At 55.9% G+C, this 16,350-nt stretch overlaps 3 protein-coding genes across 3 annotated transcripts; 1 reads left to right on the top strand and 2 right to left on the bottom strand.

The window, feature by feature from the left end:
- Window positions 1-1,323: 1,323 nt before the first annotated feature.
- On the bottom strand, window positions 1,324-3,201 carry VOLCADRAFT_86921 (uncharacterized protein; the record flags this gene model as incomplete). Its single annotated transcript, XM_002946652.1, has 3 exons — window positions 1,324-1,965; window positions 2,318-2,806; window positions 3,076-3,201. Coding segments are annotated over 3 exons (1,257 nt in total), but the record flags the coding sequence as incomplete, so codon positions are not given.
- Window positions 3,202-4,593: 1,392 nt separating this feature from the next.
- Window positions 4,594-7,304, bottom strand: rfc4 (DNA replication factor C complex subunit 4; the record flags this gene model as incomplete). The annotated part of the gene is made up of 8 exons (XM_002946651.1): window positions 4,594-4,752; window positions 5,102-5,261; window positions 5,644-5,791; window positions 6,146-6,299; window positions 6,502-6,679; window positions 6,902-6,981; window positions 7,134-7,212; window positions 7,276-7,304. 8 exons carry the CDS (start codon window positions 7,302-7,304, stop codon window positions 4,594-4,596), a joined length of 987 nt encoding a protein of 328 aa, XP_002946697.1.
- A 5,020-nt stretch (window positions 7,305-12,324) lies between these two features.
- Window positions 12,325-16,014, top strand: VOLCADRAFT_103113 (uncharacterized protein; the record flags this gene model as incomplete). Its single annotated transcript, XM_002946831.1, has 5 exons — window positions 12,325-12,423; window positions 13,317-13,773; window positions 14,143-14,609; window positions 15,000-15,218; window positions 15,766-16,014. 5 exons carry the CDS (start codon window positions 12,325-12,327, stop codon window positions 16,012-16,014), a joined length of 1,491 nt encoding a protein of 496 aa, XP_002946877.1.
- Between the last annotated feature and the right edge of the window lie 336 nt (window positions 16,015-16,350).

The following is a 16,350-nucleotide window of genomic DNA, read 5'->3' as shown; positions in this document are numbered from 1 at the left end:
CAGGAAAAGCAAAACACCAGCAGCGGCAGGAGAGGAGCCATATCACATGCCTTGGTCGGTGTGTGTCCCAGCGATTGCGCTCATGGCTACCTGCCCTTTACCGTATTCGGTATGTTGCTGTTGCAAGGCGAGGTTTCGTTACTTTCGTCCATCGCACAGTGCAGGGTGTTCGTTGTTGGTTGTCGGTTAGGAAAGTAGTTCAATGCAGTGTAGTATAAGGGGCCCAAGTACGGATACAGACGCAGGGCAGGGGTGGCTACCTCGTCTAGCGTGGGCTCATCCCTTCGTGTCACGGGGCAGCTGGTGGTTCTGCTGATACATACATGTATAGTGTGAACGGCGATGATGGCAGAGACGAGCCACGCCCCGAGCCTCGCCCCGTTAACACCGATCCACCAACTGCTGTTTCAGCATATGATTTGTGCAAGTCACGGAAATGCACCAGCCGAAACCCGCCGGCATGCTACTCACTTTTCCTATTTTCCTACGCAAAACTCTCGTCATATAGGCTTTATCGGATCCTATATCGATCCTGAAATAGGCAAATGCGGTGATGTCACAACTGTACATCCAACAGGATGGTTGACGCTGCCTAACTTGTTGAACGTACGAGCCGAATCCCCCATCATGAAACACGCACAGATGCGACTCAGGCACTCAGATTCACTGTTGCTAAGCTGCACGCGCCTGCTGATAGGCACACTCACGGGGCAGCGCCAGGAACGAGATACCCTTTCCATATCAATGCTGCTTCAGGACTGGGACCCTTAGGACGACCCCCCACATGTCGCTCACGTCGCTCCTAACCCCATGCCCGCCTTTCAGTGCCTCAGAACCGCACTGCCCCACACCACCACCCAGAACCGCTGCCGGCGCACAACAAACGTCCGACTGACGCAGCTCTGCACTCTAATCTGCGTACATACACGCGCAGCTCCGGAAATACCTCACGGGGTTACCACCATAGCTGGCGTAGCAGCCAGGTTCACTTATCATAGCGCCAGGTTTACGTGGCAGTGGCGCCTTGCCAGTAGCTACATAGGCGGCGTCACCAGCGAAGGAGGGCCTCGTTGCGACAGGCGCCTGGCGTGCTGCAATGCCTACTACCAAACGGCAGTGCGCCAGAATTCAGGTCGGCTATGGAGGGCCCTCCTTGGGTCCGCTGGCTTCAGCACCGCCCTAGGGCCCTACGGAAAAAAGCTACAAGACAAAGCTACATCCCTGCGACTGAAACCCACCCTTATCCTCGTGGATCGCCGTTCCCCGCCGAAAAAAAATAACAAATGATACAGCCAGACGATCCCGCTTGCCTTTCAAGTCAAACTAAGCAGTGGCCATACCCTTCGCCGCGCCGTCCACTTCCATGGGTGCTGCAGCCGCCGCCGGCACCGCAAGAGCTTCCAGGAGGAACGCCTCCGAGTTACCCAGTCCGAGATCCCGTAGCGTCAACCCCGCCCCAGCTGCCTCCGGTCCTATTACCCGCCGCGGCATGCGCGTTACGAGCTGATAGCTGCCGCGGTGCCACCCGCCCGCCCCCCGGCTATCTACAAAGTCAAACAGCGTCTGCACCTGGGTGCCCGCTGCAAAACGCCGAGTGATGCGGGTGCCATCCGGCAACGAGAATGCGCAAGTGGTGACGGCGATGGCCGGCCCTGAAGACGAGGACGACGGCGCCTCTGGCTCTGGAGGAAGAGCAGCTGCTAGCCGTTCGCGCGCCGCTGCTGCCGCGGTGGCGGCTGCCTCCGCCGCTGCAGCCTCCGCCGCCTCTCGAGCTGCTCGCTCCGCTGCCTCCGCTGCCTCGCGTGCCAGCCGCTCCGCTGCCAGCTGGGCCAGGCGCTCCTGCTGTCGGCGCTGCTCTTCCTCCCAGCGGCGCAGGTACTCCTCAGCCTCCAAAGAGGGTACGACATCCGCTGCGATGTCCACGTCAATAACGCTCACCGCATTACTTGGTTGGAGCTCCTGAACCTGACAGCCCGTAAGCGCGGGAGAAATGAACACAAAAAATGGCGATAGGCACAAGGTTCAATGCACGATATGCGATAGCCGTGTGGCCTCCGATTGGCGGCGGACCGTGTTCTCAGCCATATCCGCTTCAACGCCTTAAATATCCGCTTCAACGCCTTAAGCTACGCACCCACAAACCAACCAACAATAAGTACTTACCGTGTACCATATAGCCAAAGCACCATCCCACATTTTGGGCCATGATGCACTCTCTTCATGGCGCACCGGTGCACCATAAGCCCCTCGTAACGGCATGCCCCCCAGTCCTACACCCCTCAAGCAGGCCCCAAATCGCACATCCCCAATTCCTCACCCGCAGCGGCCAGTCTCGACCTCCGTGTACTACCGTGACCCAGTCGCCCTCGCTCAGTGTGCTGTGTCCGAGCAGCTCCTCCTCCAAAGTCTCCCGCAATCCTTCACCCAAAGCCTCGTGAAAGCCATGGGACATGGGCTGTAGCCGCACGTAGGTGCCCTTTTCGAGCCGCCTGTACGACACAATGACGGTGCCGCTCGGTTGCGCGTCTAGACTGCCATACAGGCTATGTACCACCTTGCGCGGCAGCAGTACCGTGCCCTCGGGTGCTGTGAACTCCAGAACGCCAGCGTGTGTGCGACCTGCAGCGGAGTTGGAGGCTGTAGCTGTGGTTGTGGATGTGAACGGGGCTGGAGCCTGTCCCGATCCTGCTGCTGTTGCGGCGGTGGCAGCGGCTGCTGCTGGTAGTGCGACCTGAAAAAGCAGGGCGCCGTTCTTGCTGGCGTCCTGGGCCAGGAGCGCGGAGCCCACTGATGGCGGTAGGATGAGCTGCGGACGGGAGGCGATATGTTTTGTGGATTCGATGCGGATTTGTTGTGGATTTGATGCGTTAAGTCAAGGTTGGGTAGGCAGGAGTTGGGAAAAATCCGTTTTGGGTGTTAACACGCAGAGCAAAAGCCAGGGCCTTGACCCACGGGTCGGATTGCACAACTGGAGTGGCTGCTGCCAAACAAGACAGTGCAAAAAACCCATATGGAGTAAGCTCTCGATGTGTCCAACATCTGTATGTGCATGGGGAAGGGGGAGACCCGTGTTACCTTGTCTTTACTGCGCTTGACTCCCTTTGCCTGGACGACGCTCTCGTCCGCAGGCAGGGCCTGTAGCTCTACACGCAGGAATACACCCTTGTTGTGCTCGCGCTCTTCGAACTCAGCTTCAAGAACCTGTTCAGGAGTGTGGCGGAGTACGGGTTTCCATCTCTGGATGCGTGCTTACTCGCGTGGCCAAGGGTCAACCTCCTTGGGGTCAACCTCCTTGATGTGTAGGGACCAAGTCAACCAGAGGCCAAAGTTGAGAACCAAAGCAAAATTATGCAGAGATTTTAGACTAGCATGCGCTTCATGGCTCTGGTCGTGATACAAGCAACTACAGCCTGGCGTAGACAGATGATGCCCACACACCCGTTCTTCGGCAGCAAGTTGTTCTAAGCGCTTCCGTCTTGCCTCCTCCTCGCGCTCCTGTTCTCGCTTCCTTTGACGTTCTGCAATGATTCTCTCCTTTTCCTGCCGTTGTCGTTCCCGTTCAACCCTAGCTTTCTGTTCAGCCAACAGCCTATTAGCACGCGCATTCAACTCGTGGGAAAACATGTCTAGCTAAACTAGAGACGTAGTCCGCGCCTTCGTAGAAATGGTTTTCGCCTGTGAGATGTTCAGCAAGTAATGATCGCGTTAAGCTTTTTAGTTAACGGTTTCAGGTAGTATACAGATAAGCATGTTGCCTTCACATATTTATGTAAGCGTTGCGACCTCATCAGAGTCTGGCATCACGTAAGCGCAGTACTTTCCAGCAGCATTCATCCTTTATCGGTAACCTCCCAATGGTTACACGTTTTGCTAGTTTGGTAAGCATCACAAACACGTTATGATAAGCTCGTCAGCCCACACCGCCCTGATGTAACACTCGCGACCCATTTCACTGCTCCTGGCTCATGGAACAAGTGTTGCAAAACAAGTGTTGCCGGTTGTCCCAAATACTAATTTGCAAGCACATCTCTTCCCTCCAAAAACTACGCGTTCCTTTTGCCGTCTCCATTTCGGCACAAAACCTAAGGTTACTTCAAGATGGCAGTTGGGAAGGCAGTTACACTGTAACGGGTTTCTTAGCCGTGTTGTCCACTGCAGTCACGCGTCGACTCATCCATATCATCACTTTGACCGTGGGAGCTCTCTGAACCTGGCGCTTCTCGATTCACAATTCGTGTTGCCGCTCCTGCGCTTCTTATGAAGCCTGTGTGTCGAGATTCCCAGCGCTTTTCCTTGGTTGCACGATAAGTGCAATCGACATGCTGGCTGAATTCCCAGGTTACGCCAATTCCGAGATGCCGCATCTGTGACCATCAGCGACACACATTCCCCTCCGATATTACAGTTCCAACCCAGCTAACAATCAGAATTCTGCACGAGCTAAGATGACGATGTTATGAAGTCCTGCGACGTCAAACTTCCCGCCCACAAAAGCCCTGCAGTGCCACCAAGCTGCGCGTCGCTGCGCCCGCGCACATCCGCCCATAGTCCGGACCAGTCAGCGTAGCTGCTGCTGAAAACATGACTTTATCCTCACGCAGCCACGTAAGCCTTGTGCACCTGCCCGACCACGTTCAGCAGCTGGATGGTTTCATCCGCCCCTACTGTCAAGCTAAAATCCGCCGCTGCCAAAGCCTCCAGCGCATCCGCAAGCTTTAGCCCCGGGGTGCCGCGGTCCGACAGGAGCTCCAACTGAGCGCACAGGAGGGGGATATCCAGAACACTTCTAATGACCCTAAACACTGCTGGCAAAAAATACTGGTGCGCCGTGGGACCAAGCACCGAGTCAAGCTCAACTGCTGCGGGTCAAGTAAAGCTCGACTGTTACAGCACAGCCTTACTCTTACTTTGGGATATATGCGTCAATTAGTCGTCGAGCATGAAGGGTTGTGTCGATGGGAACGTTTAGGCGTCACAAGGCAACGACTTTTGACTCTGCGCGCCGCCAAACAGATCGGCAGCAGCAAACCTCGCACAGCAGCAAAAGCCCGCTGCACGCTTTAACAATTCCAAGTGCTGTGCATAGTTCGAGACCCCTTACCTGCAGTTGCTGCAGCACCTGCTGCGCAGCGAACCCCTCAGACACCACTCCGGCAACCTGCCGTTGCAGCCCCGCGAAAGCGCCAGGGGCCTTGCAAGAGTTGCACAGCCCGGTAATGACATCAGCTGGGACCCTGCCGGAGACGTCCAACAACGTCGCCCTGCGGGGGATGGATGGATGCCGTCCCAGCGGGTAGGACATACGGGTAACATAGTGTGCGCGTCTGAAGACCAGATGGGGCGCACGAGGGGTAACTGATGGCCATTCGCAACTCAAGTGGCTAGCAATGAGGCCTTCGGAGCCCCCCCCCTGTACACCACGATTCTAAGAAACGCATGTCATCACACTTAACCAGGGCTCGAAATGCCGTGCTGACTGACATCACCGTTAGTACCTACATGCAGTCGACAAAATGGAGCTTTGCATTTTTGCTTTAGGTAACAATTTTCGCTTAGATTGGACATTACTATTCCCCCCATGCCCCCACCTTTCTTGTTATGCCTCATGTTATTATTCCCACCATCCAGTACATGATCACTCACTTGTCAACAGTACCGCCACCCAGCCTAGCAGCGCTCTGGAGCGTCGTGATGGCTCTCCGCAGGTCACCGCCGCTAACCGACGACAGCGCCTCCAACGCACCCGGCGCCAGAGTGACACCTTCCCGCTCGCAGATGTGCTCAATGCGGCCTGCAGGCCAGCAAGAAACCATGAGCGCGCAGGAACACACGATGCGTACGAGGGCCGCTGAGCCAGAGTGGAACCTAAGGAACCACTGGATGGCAGCCTCAAGCTCTTACCCCTGAACCCAGAAACAGAACTAGGTGTACGCGGCGCATAGCAGGCACGCTAGTGCAGACTGGTTTGCATGTGTGAACGTGTGCAAGATATCGACAAAGACAGTGGCTGATGTGGAATGCCAAGAGAGGATGGGCACAGCGGAGTGAAGTGCCTGAGAAAGGGTGGATGGAACCAAGGTAGGGTTGGCACCCTGGAACAGCGCCTTTGACTTTGGCGGGAAGGGGTTCGCCGCCGATGACCCACCTGCCATGACGGTTGGCTGCAGCGGCTTAAATCGGAACTTCGCGCACCGCGACGCGAGCGGCTCGATGATGCGTGACACGTAGTTGCAAATGAAGACGAATCGAGTCACCCGACTATAGGTTTCCATGGTCCGTCGGAGTGCGCTTTGGGCGTCCTGATCGGGGAGAAAGAAGGGAGCGAAAGAGAGGGAGAGAACGAGGGACAGAGAGAGGGGACAAGTGAACAATCGCCGCGTGCTTCATGACAACCGTGCAAGGAATTGGCCCCAAGCTGGGAATATATACAGGAAGGAGTACTGTACATCAGATGGTGTTTTGTTACGGCATACGAAAGTTTCTGGGCATGTTGGGACGTACCTGGGTCATGGAGTCAGCTTCATCCAATATGAGCAATTTGTATGGCGGGCAAGGGTAGCCGGGCACTGGGGCCCCAACAGCGGCCGCCGCGAAGGACTTGACTTTCTCACGGACCACGTGAATCCCCCGCTCGTCTGAGGCATTCAGCTCCATTACGCGGCTTTTCATCAGCTCCGGCCTGGATGATGCGGTATGCAGCGCACGCACGCACGCAGATGGGCTCGGAAGTGAACACCAACGAAAGGCAAAAGAGCAGATGAGTAATTGCTTATTACCGTGTAGCCATACAGGCATTAAGGCATCATACCCTGACCGGAGACGGACAATTCGAATCAGTGATCAGCAGCGCGCCTATCAATTGTCATACACATCCCAGCTGCGGCACACGATGGGTACTCACCCGTAGAGCTGGCGCGCGATGGCTAGGGCCGTGGAAGTCTTGCCGGTTCCCGGGGGCCCATAGAACAGCAGGTGGGGCAGCTAGCGTGCCGGAGGACCATGGACATGTGGATGCGTGAGTTGGTTGTCCACACGTCAAAAGCTCTTTCTTCGGCATATGAAAATACGTGACCGAGCTCTTACTTGACTTGAACAGGTGGGATAAGGATGAATTCTGTCAAGCCATGACCTACGTTAGCCGTCTCCAAAGCGCGCGTTAACGTGTTGACAACCTCCTCCTGGTACGCGACCTCGTTAACATTTTTCGGCCGGCTGCAAAAACAATTAGCATAGTCATTGAAGGATCCAACACGCTAACGACAACAGGAGACTCACTATTTTTCAACCCAAGGTTGCGTACTCATTTTCTCAAGCCTCCTCTTTGCCCTTTGCCCAAGATGTGCACATGCGAGATTTGTTAAGTAGATTACAAATCGAATCATATAGCATCGATGCTGGACATTTTCAAAAAGGGATTTTAGCGCCGTACACGGTTGGTCGTTGGCGAAAGCTGACCGAAAGCTGACCGTACGACTTTGAGAATTGTGGCACAAGCCTTGGGCGCAGCAGCTTAAGGCTGCGGCAGCTTTCATGAGCGGCAGCTTTCATGAACGTCAGCTCATCCTGAAAACATGCGTCTTAAGTGGAATACATGCATTGCTCCGACAATACCATATCATGATACCGCTTATCGCTTAATATAAGCGCTGATTGAGCATATATGTGCTGAGTTTTGCAAATGCAGGCTTGCGCGCTTGCCACTTTTCCGTTGATTGTCCGGCAGTCTGTCCAGCCAGTAGAGTGGACTACTTCTAACTCGGAGCACGCGCAGCACACACCGTGCATCCCTATCCGCTCGCCAGGACGGGTCAGATGATTCAAGAATGTTGGCCTACACTTCCAAGGTGTATCCAAACAAAGCAAGATCTCGCGAATAGAACGACGCAATGCCTTTATAGCAGTCGGCGCCGCACTCCTCATACATGTTTAAAAATCGCGACATGTCTTTCCCGGCATCCAGGTGGCGTGACATGATTAAGGTTTCGTTTAGCGTTAACCCAGCCAATCCTCCTCCTCCTCCTGATCCTCTCCGCTGCCGCTCGGCAATCAGCGCCAAGGCCCCTTGCAGATCCTGCTGCACGTGTGCAGCATCAGCTCTGCAAGGCATCAGGGTAAAGCAAGTATATCGAATTGCAGGTCTTAAGTGCCAATGAGTGGTTGAAGTCGTGGTGGGACGGGATGAATCGGGTTGTCATATATGTACCCCGCCTGTGTAGAACGGTGGCCGACCAACACGGCGCCTCACCAACATGACGCCACCAGCACAAGTCCAGGCCGACCTGACCGTCAAGCATGGTCCTCTAGCTTGGCGATTAAGCATTGCCCAGTATGCAAACGACATGGCATCTCACTCACAAACCACAGCCACGATACACAATATGACATGAGCTACCACACACAACTGCTGCCGAGTTATATCGCTTAAAGGAGCACACTGCTACCATCGGTGCACGGGTACTTCCAGCTTTGTTCATCCTATTGCAGCAGCTCTGACAGTGCTCACCTGATAAGGTAGTCGATGGCCCAACCACCTGATGCTGTCGACAGGCATGCTGATATGGGCTCCAACAACACCAGGTCTCGGACGGCCTTTGGCGGTTCTGCACATGCACGTGTACATGCACAGGTCAACAGCCAGGCCTACCACGCTAGTCGTATCCCTTGTGTGTGTCCCGTCCGTAACGAAGCATCGCACTATGCCGGTGCAGGCTGCTAGGATCGCATGCTTGTGGCAGGGCGGCGCAGGCGATGGCGGTGCTGGGCTGGATAAGGTCAAGGGCCTTGACTTAAGGCTAGGGAAAATAGAAATGGAAGGCCCGAGTGGCTGTGCTTTATCCAGCTCAACGCTCCTGGAGTGAGCTTAACGATGTGGCCGGGCAACTGGTGATGCGTTAGCTCCGCATGCCTCCACATTCGGGAACATTGTGGCACGCGACGGCACCCGCATCGCGGCATGAGCACAACCTGTGTTGTTTTCTGCTCCTAAGGACAGCCCGCGAAATAAAGCGAATCGTGGTCCTTGGCCCTCCCGTTTGCGCTTTTTACCCTTAAATACCACCGTGCCTCGAGCAGGCGGGTCTTATTTGAGCTGGCAGACTCTGTGTAGGGTATGTGTATCTAAGCTCCTTTGCCACCTTCACACAATGGCCAACCAAACACGCCTGCATGTCCACATGTCTTGGCTGCATACATCACGACAGCGTGTACGACACGAGTTTATGACCCACCTTCAGCATGCCGGTCCTGCCGTGGTTTCCCGCAGCGGAACAGCCCGCCTTGTATAGCGAGCGCAGGCGGGTCCCGTGCGAAGTCTCGAAAAGACAGCGGAGCGCAGGGCCCTTCCTGGACCGCCCAGGATCCAGTCACGCGGTGATACGCACGTGCAGCGCGCGCGTAGGGGTTGGGCGCAGCTGCGATGATGGTTGACTCCGCCCAAAGCTTCTGGGAAGGGGAAATGAGCACGGCGGTAATTGTTGGTCAGCTACCAACGCCTTGACCTTGGCTGCTGAACAGAAGGGTTAGAAAATGCCCAGAGAGGCGAGAGGCATTCGAGTCATCTTAGGAGGATTAGCTGGAGGTAAGTCTCAAAGTTGAGCGTCCTGTAGGTGCGTCCTTGCACTTGAAGCCCCCCCTCCCCCCAGCACAACGCATTAGGTGGGTCGCGTCTCTCACCGCAACGGTATCCGCGCTTGCGCCAGCCAACAGCTTCTGGAGTGGCTCAAGGCACGGTGCATTGCTTACACGTCTTGCGAATTGCTGTTGCACACAAGCACCACCCAGGATATCTAAAAGCCAGGGCTCCGAGGCGTGGGTTATGACGAGTACGTCTTCGCCCTTCAACTGCCATACGCCACAAGGTGCCGATAAAGGAGTAGGGCCCAAGGACAAGTTATTGTGGCTGAGAAGGCTTTGAAACAGGTAGATTCCCCTGGCTAAAAGCCATTCAGATGTGAGGGAGCTGTCGAACAACAGCCATCTTTCGACAGGAAGGGCCCCAGCTTTCTCAAGCCTACCAAATCGAGGCAGTGGTGTATTAAGAAAGCTCGTAGATGATCTATTCTCGTTTGCAAAATGTTGGCTGTAGGCCCTGGTGAGAAAAAGTAAAGTAAAAAGAGCGAGCTGGACAACAGTGCCTTGCATGATAACGGACACCACACATCATTTATGACTAATTATTCTAACTTATAAATCTAGGGACACCGAACTGTTGCGATTCAGGATGTTGTACTTGGCTGGATCCCTAAATATGATCTAAAGGCTCGAGTGTGTTTCTGTGTTTCAAGATGTCATCGCTTTTGCTCGGAAGATCCTTCACGAGCGTAAGTGGGAAGGCGCGAGTTACAAAACATGAGCTGCCTCCAGCAAGGATATCCGCCGCTGTGCAAGCGCAGATAGTTTGCCGATTTCATGGCCATACTGTCTTGTGTATCGTGTAACGTATCTTTTCAGTTTGCTAGTCGCCGTATTATTTCAGCATTAGCCGCCACGGTCTTGACGCGCGTCTCTAGCGGCAGCTGCTGAAAAGTATGCTTTAACCTGTCCAGGCAAGTCTCCGATTTTTCGTTTGGACATGCGACCACATGGGTGTAAGGGTTGGCTGGTAAAACGCAGTTCTCGTGGTATATATTTGTTCTTTGATCACTGCCATTCGCCATACAAGCACACCTACCCATGTCGCATGGCGGCCAATTCTAAAACAATCCGGCGACTAGACGAGCTGAACCATAACATAGATATGATCCATGGCAAGCAAGGCAGTATGGCCAATGGGATTGGCAAACTGTCGGCACTTACACAGCGGGCTGACGATTATGAGAGGCGGCTGTTGGAGGCAGCAAGCAGGAACGGGGTCATGTTTTGTGACTCAAGCCTTCTACTTCGTACCCCGCTAATACACCAAAATCAAGGAATCCTGAAGTACAAGAACCCATACACGGACATCACCTTGGATGTGGATCCGTGGATGGACTCCTGTGCCATTGCACCAGCCGTGAAGCTCGCCATGGTGGGGCAATAGGCGGGCATGGCAATAGTGGACGTCCACTTACACTCCGCCAGCTGCGGAGCTGTCCTACAGGCGTGCTTGGAGCTTAAGGGCAGGCACGGTACTGTCGTCCAAGGCGCTTTCACGATTGAAACGAAGACGAAACGCACACGCACGTTCGTACATCTGCGGGACACTCAAAAGCTGCCGGTACGGTGGATGAACAGATTAGATATCGCTGTCCGGGCGCCGTAGAAAGGGCGGCACCTATGCACTGGACCTTGGGAACCGGTCAACAACCCGGGCCCCCAATCAGGATGGTGGAGGCAGCAGCAGTGACGATAGAGGCGGCGGTAGCAGAGCGTACGCAAGGAAGCCACGAGGTTCAGCCTGCAACCCCACCTATCGCACTCGGTAAACATTACTATGCATTCCAACCTTCCTAGGAGATTGTGTTGAGTAACTTGGTGGGGATGCAGCCCCCAATCCCGGAAATGGTTTGGTTTGTGGAGAAGGAGACCTATAAAGTATCGAATCCTTACAATGAAAAGCGGCTAAGGGAAACCTGTTGTGCCATGTGGGGGGAAGAAAACCCACATGGCGTGCAATGTCCGTGTTCAAGCCGATGCAAGAGGGGCGGCGCTACTTACTGCGTATGTGCAGAGGCAAACTGGTAGCTTAGGTCCTTTCCAAGGCAAGAATGATGGGCCAATGCGTCGTGGCTGAGGTGGCGGCAATGGTGGCGGTAGGGTTTTCAGCTACCGCCTAGGGCATCGGCGTCGCCAGTAATGTGTGATTCGACACCCAGGACGCGAGGCTCGGGGCAGCAGAGTGAATGAGAGCGGTCCGTGTGGCCGGTCCAGTCAACCCTTTTTAGGATGCGCTGGTCCCTGTTGGTCTCTAAAGGAGTTGCCACAGGCGCTTGAACAAAAGGATGGCCGCGGATGCACATGCACGTTGGACGCTGGAGCAGAAAGCGCGCCTTAGGCTTGGGTACGAGCGTCCGCCTACTATAACGCATCTGGTTCTCCCATAAATGACGGCCCCGTTGCAATAGAAACCTGCGTGGATGCATTTCTAGGACCATGTGCGCGGTTTTGTGTTAAGAAGTCTAAAAACAGGTTGTGACACATGGACGTCAACCCGGAGCGGATAAATCTTGGGCGAAAGGGAGAGCGGATATCGTTACAGGGTCAGTACGTGTTCGTAGGATTCCGGAATGTTGATAATGGACCAGGCCGATCCTTCGATTGAATGAACGAGCCGGCTGCCTTAACGGACAGTGCCCCCATGTGCCATCGAGATTATGCAGGATTGTACACGTCAACATACGCCATAACATGATTGTATGTTATGTCGCAATACCCTGGAAGCTGTCCTCAGCTGTCGGCAAATGCGTGGGCGCTGTTCCTATCCTGTATGGCAGTACCAGTTATCCTGTAAGGGGGCGTCGAAACATCCTGTTTCGATCTGCTCATAAGCAGGACAGAATAGGCTTCGCTCGTCCCAACTGTCAAATGCTTCGCACTCCGGATGCGGGATGAAGCCAAACTTATAAAGGTATTATAAGTATGAAGGAGTTTTTTGTGGGAAAAAAACGGTGTAGGATGGCTGAAGACGTTTGAAAATATACATGTTTGATGCAACAAAGACCTATCAAGCCACATTCACAGCACGCATGGTTACTGCAAACAGACAGTAACAGGTAAGGGCTGGAATCAAGTGCTTTTGTGGGAAACTGGGCCGGTGACCACGTAGGGCCCTTATCGCGCTTTTACATGACATTGGTTGCAATTAGGGTGCAACCTCCAATACCGGATCTATATATAGCCGATGTTGAAGAAATGTATTATGGGCCCGGCATGCAGATTTCTAGATTGAGTTAGCGCAAGCTTAATGTAATTGCAAGAGGATGTATAGCGGCCTTAGTCAACAATCTAACTGCCGAACCACTCTAAATTATTGCATCAGAGTCCACCCTTCAGGCCGTACTCTCTGCGGAACGGCCCGTGGTTGCGATGGCACGGATTCACTCCTCGCGGTCGTCGTCGCGTCTCGCCCTGTCAGCGTGGCAACCACGCAGCAGTCGCGGACTCCTTGGAGATCCTCCGCAGCTTCACATGAACTTGCAGGCGCCGCTGCTATCTCCATGGCGCTGCATAGCGTGCCTCCCCGCAACGATTTCGGCCCCTTACGGTCTAGCCCGTCCGCTCCTGTGCAGCCACAGACGGAGGGCGAAGCTTTGTCAAGCTCAACAAACGTGGCGCGGAGCTACGGACGCAACGCGGGGCGAAGTGACGGCCATGTTCGACAACGTCTATTCCCCCTGCAGGAACAGGTCCGGCAGCACACCAACCCACGGGAACCCCTGACCACCCGGCGTGACCATACGGGAACCCCTGACAACAAAAATAACACCAATACCACCCGCCTTATCAGCAACAGCAGCTACCCCAGCAACAGGGGCTTTCGTAGCAACAGCACCACTACCACCACTACCACCACCAGCGGGAGCGTAGGCCGGGACAACAACAACCAGCGATACCCGAAACAACCCACCGACAGCGTTGCAGGCACCCGCGTTGCAGCAAAGTCCGTTGTCAACGGCACCCGCGTTGGCAGCAGCGGCGCCTCCGCCGGAGCTGGTGGCGGCGCAGGGCCGGAGGACACACAGAAGGTGAGCTACAGCCAGCGGGTGGCGCGACTACGTAAGCCGGCGCTGACGGCCGCCGACAAACTGGGTCTCGAACCGGAGGAACGAGCACGCATCTTCCGGGAGCTGAGAACACGTGAGTGAGTGAGAGAAAGAGTGTGAGAGAGTGTGTGTGTGTGTGTGTGTGCATGCCCCCCTGGCCCGGAGGTGTCAAGGACAGTCACCCACCCGCTTACCTACATGTCGTACATACACAAAACGCACACGGGTGGCGAGTCTGCGTGTCTGCAGGTGGTTGCGCCACCTCGGGCAGCCCACCTCACGGCCACACGTGCGTATCCATTGCCCACATACTCCATGTGCACCACGCACATCTCCACATCTCCCTAATTCACTGCCGTATCCTTAACAGGCAACATGCAAACATGCAGACGCCTCTGCTGAGATTACCTGCCGCGGCGTTTCTAAGGTGATCCTGTCGTACCTCCTCTCCTCCGCTCCACAGCTCGCAGCAGGGTGGTGGTGCCAAGAAGAGCCGGTGGCAGCAGTGGCGACGGCGGCCGCGGCGGCACTGGGGATCAGGCGATTAGGGCCGCAAGCTCAAGGACTCACCTCCGAGGCCCCGACCCTGCGGCGGCAGGGCGCAGCGCAGGATCGGAAACGCAACCGGGACCGGGTACAAAGCCGGGGAAGCCTGATGTCGCCTTGCTACCGCTGCCCCTACGCGTCTTTTGTTACGGCATCGACGATGTACGACTGTACCGCGCTCTGGAGGAGGCGGATGCGTTGGGTCTCGTTGTGGTGGTGTCGCAGGTGGCGGCGGCGGATGCGGTGTTCGCCACGCGGGTGAAGCGCACGGGGAAGGCGCTGACGCTGGATGAGGTAGGTCCGGGCCGCCATAGGGAGAGCCCTGTAGTGAGTACGGATGCCGTACTGGCCTTCCGGAGGCCCCGCACGGAATCTTGTTCAGGGGTGCGTACGTCGGGGTACGGTGTAGGGGTTGTTGGGGCGTTGTAAGTGAGTGGGAAGCCGGACGCGGGACAAGATCTGAGTGCGGGTGGTGCCCGTCTGGCCGTAGGGCCCTCCTACCGTAGGTTGCCGCGGCCGCGCTCGTTGTTTGCGGCTACACGAGCGGCTACACGAGAAGACTCCGTAAAGGTTTGCTAGGCAACCAGCCAAGGATATCGCCACTAACCAGGCGATCCAATCCAACCAGGTAAACCAGGCCGCCAGGCTTGACCCTAATCGCGACCTGGCTTTCCGCCTAGTCTTCACATTTTTTGGTCCTCAACATTTTTACGGTCCTCAACATCAGGGGGCCCCACGCGGTGTGCTCCGTCTCCGAAACCCACCCGCCGGCAGATCTCCAACGCGGCTCGTAACGCCAACAAGCCCTTCGTGGAGCTTTCCGCCGTGTCGGCCATGCGAGTGATGGAGGCCGTGGAGGAGCTCACGGGGTGGCTGGTTCCGGAGCATCTGCGGAGGCGGACTCCGCCACCGCCGCTGGCGCTGTTGCCGCCGCTGGATGCGGCGGACTCTACGGGCAGCGCGGAGGCGCTGGGGCTGCTGACTGGCGGCCTGGTACGTCCCGTGGGTCTGTGTGGGAGTGGGTGGGTTCGAGACGATACCTTAACCTGCCCCCGGAACGGAGTGGTGCGGGAGGTCGTAGGGGGGATGTTGTTGGAGCTGTCGAGAGCCAGCTGGTGGGTACATGCGACAGAGACGGGCCTCGCGGAAATGCACCGATGAGGTGGGTGGGTGCGTGGGTGGGTGGTGCCCCTCGTAGCAGCTTTCCGCGACCTTAGTCGCCGCCTCCTGCCGGGTACGGTACTGGCGGGCCGGCTCTCGTCTGCTTCCCATGTGTCGGGCACCGTTAGGTTCCCGAGGAGCCGTCAAAAGCCGCCAAATTGCATTTGTAGCTTGAAGCTCGAAGCCCCTGTAACATATAAAACACATTAGCTGACGTAAGCATCATCATGTGTTGTTTGTTTCCTGACCGCCATCACTGCCTTTTTTTTCCGACTGGAAATACCCGTCCCCCCGTGAAACAAGCCGTGAAACAAGCCACAGCAAACAGAAGTCGGGCCAACAGGGAACCACCGCGTCGCGACCCCCTCCCGTTCCGCAGACCCTCTCCGAGTACATCCTGGCCAGGGCGGGGCAGGACCTGCCGGTCTCACTTATACGGGAACTGGACCGTACAGATCTGTACGACAGCCGGGACGAGCTACTGCCCGTCAACCCTCAGGAGCGCGAGGCAGCGCGGCAGCGCCCTGTGTTCCGGCCGTACATGCATGGCAGCCGTATGGCCAGGCAGCGCCTGCTGCGGGAGCACATGCGGAGTCGTGCAGAGGCGGAGGGTGTAGTGCCTTGGTAGCCTGATCAGGACACCTGAGCCGGCCGGATACCCAGTGGTGTTGTTCTCTAGCGCCAATCGTCCAGCACTACCACAAGCACCCTCCACCTGTCGTGTCATTCGTATGTATGTATGTATGTATGTATGTATGTATGTATGCATGCATGCATGTACGCATGCAAGTACGCATGTATTTGCATGTGGTAAATAAGCGGTCTGGACCTGGCACTGTTCAGGGGTAGAGATGTCCAGCCTTGACTGCAACACCGCCTAAGGAAGCACTCTCCGAAACCATGGGGGTAGCGACGTGAGGAGGGGCCGCTGTCGCGTCGCCTCGTGATTAAGTGAGGGAGTGCG

The sequence above is a fragment of the Volvox carteri genome, assembly GCF_000143455.1.
Source record: "Volvox carteri f. nagariensis unplaced genomic scaffold VOLCAscaffold_4, whole genome shotgun sequence".
Classification (NCBI taxonomy): domain Eukaryota; kingdom Viridiplantae; phylum Chlorophyta; class Chlorophyceae; order Chlamydomonadales; family Volvocaceae; genus Volvox; species Volvox carteri.
Note: the sequence above shows the minus strand (reverse complement) of the source record. Positions and strands in the feature narration are given on the sequence as shown.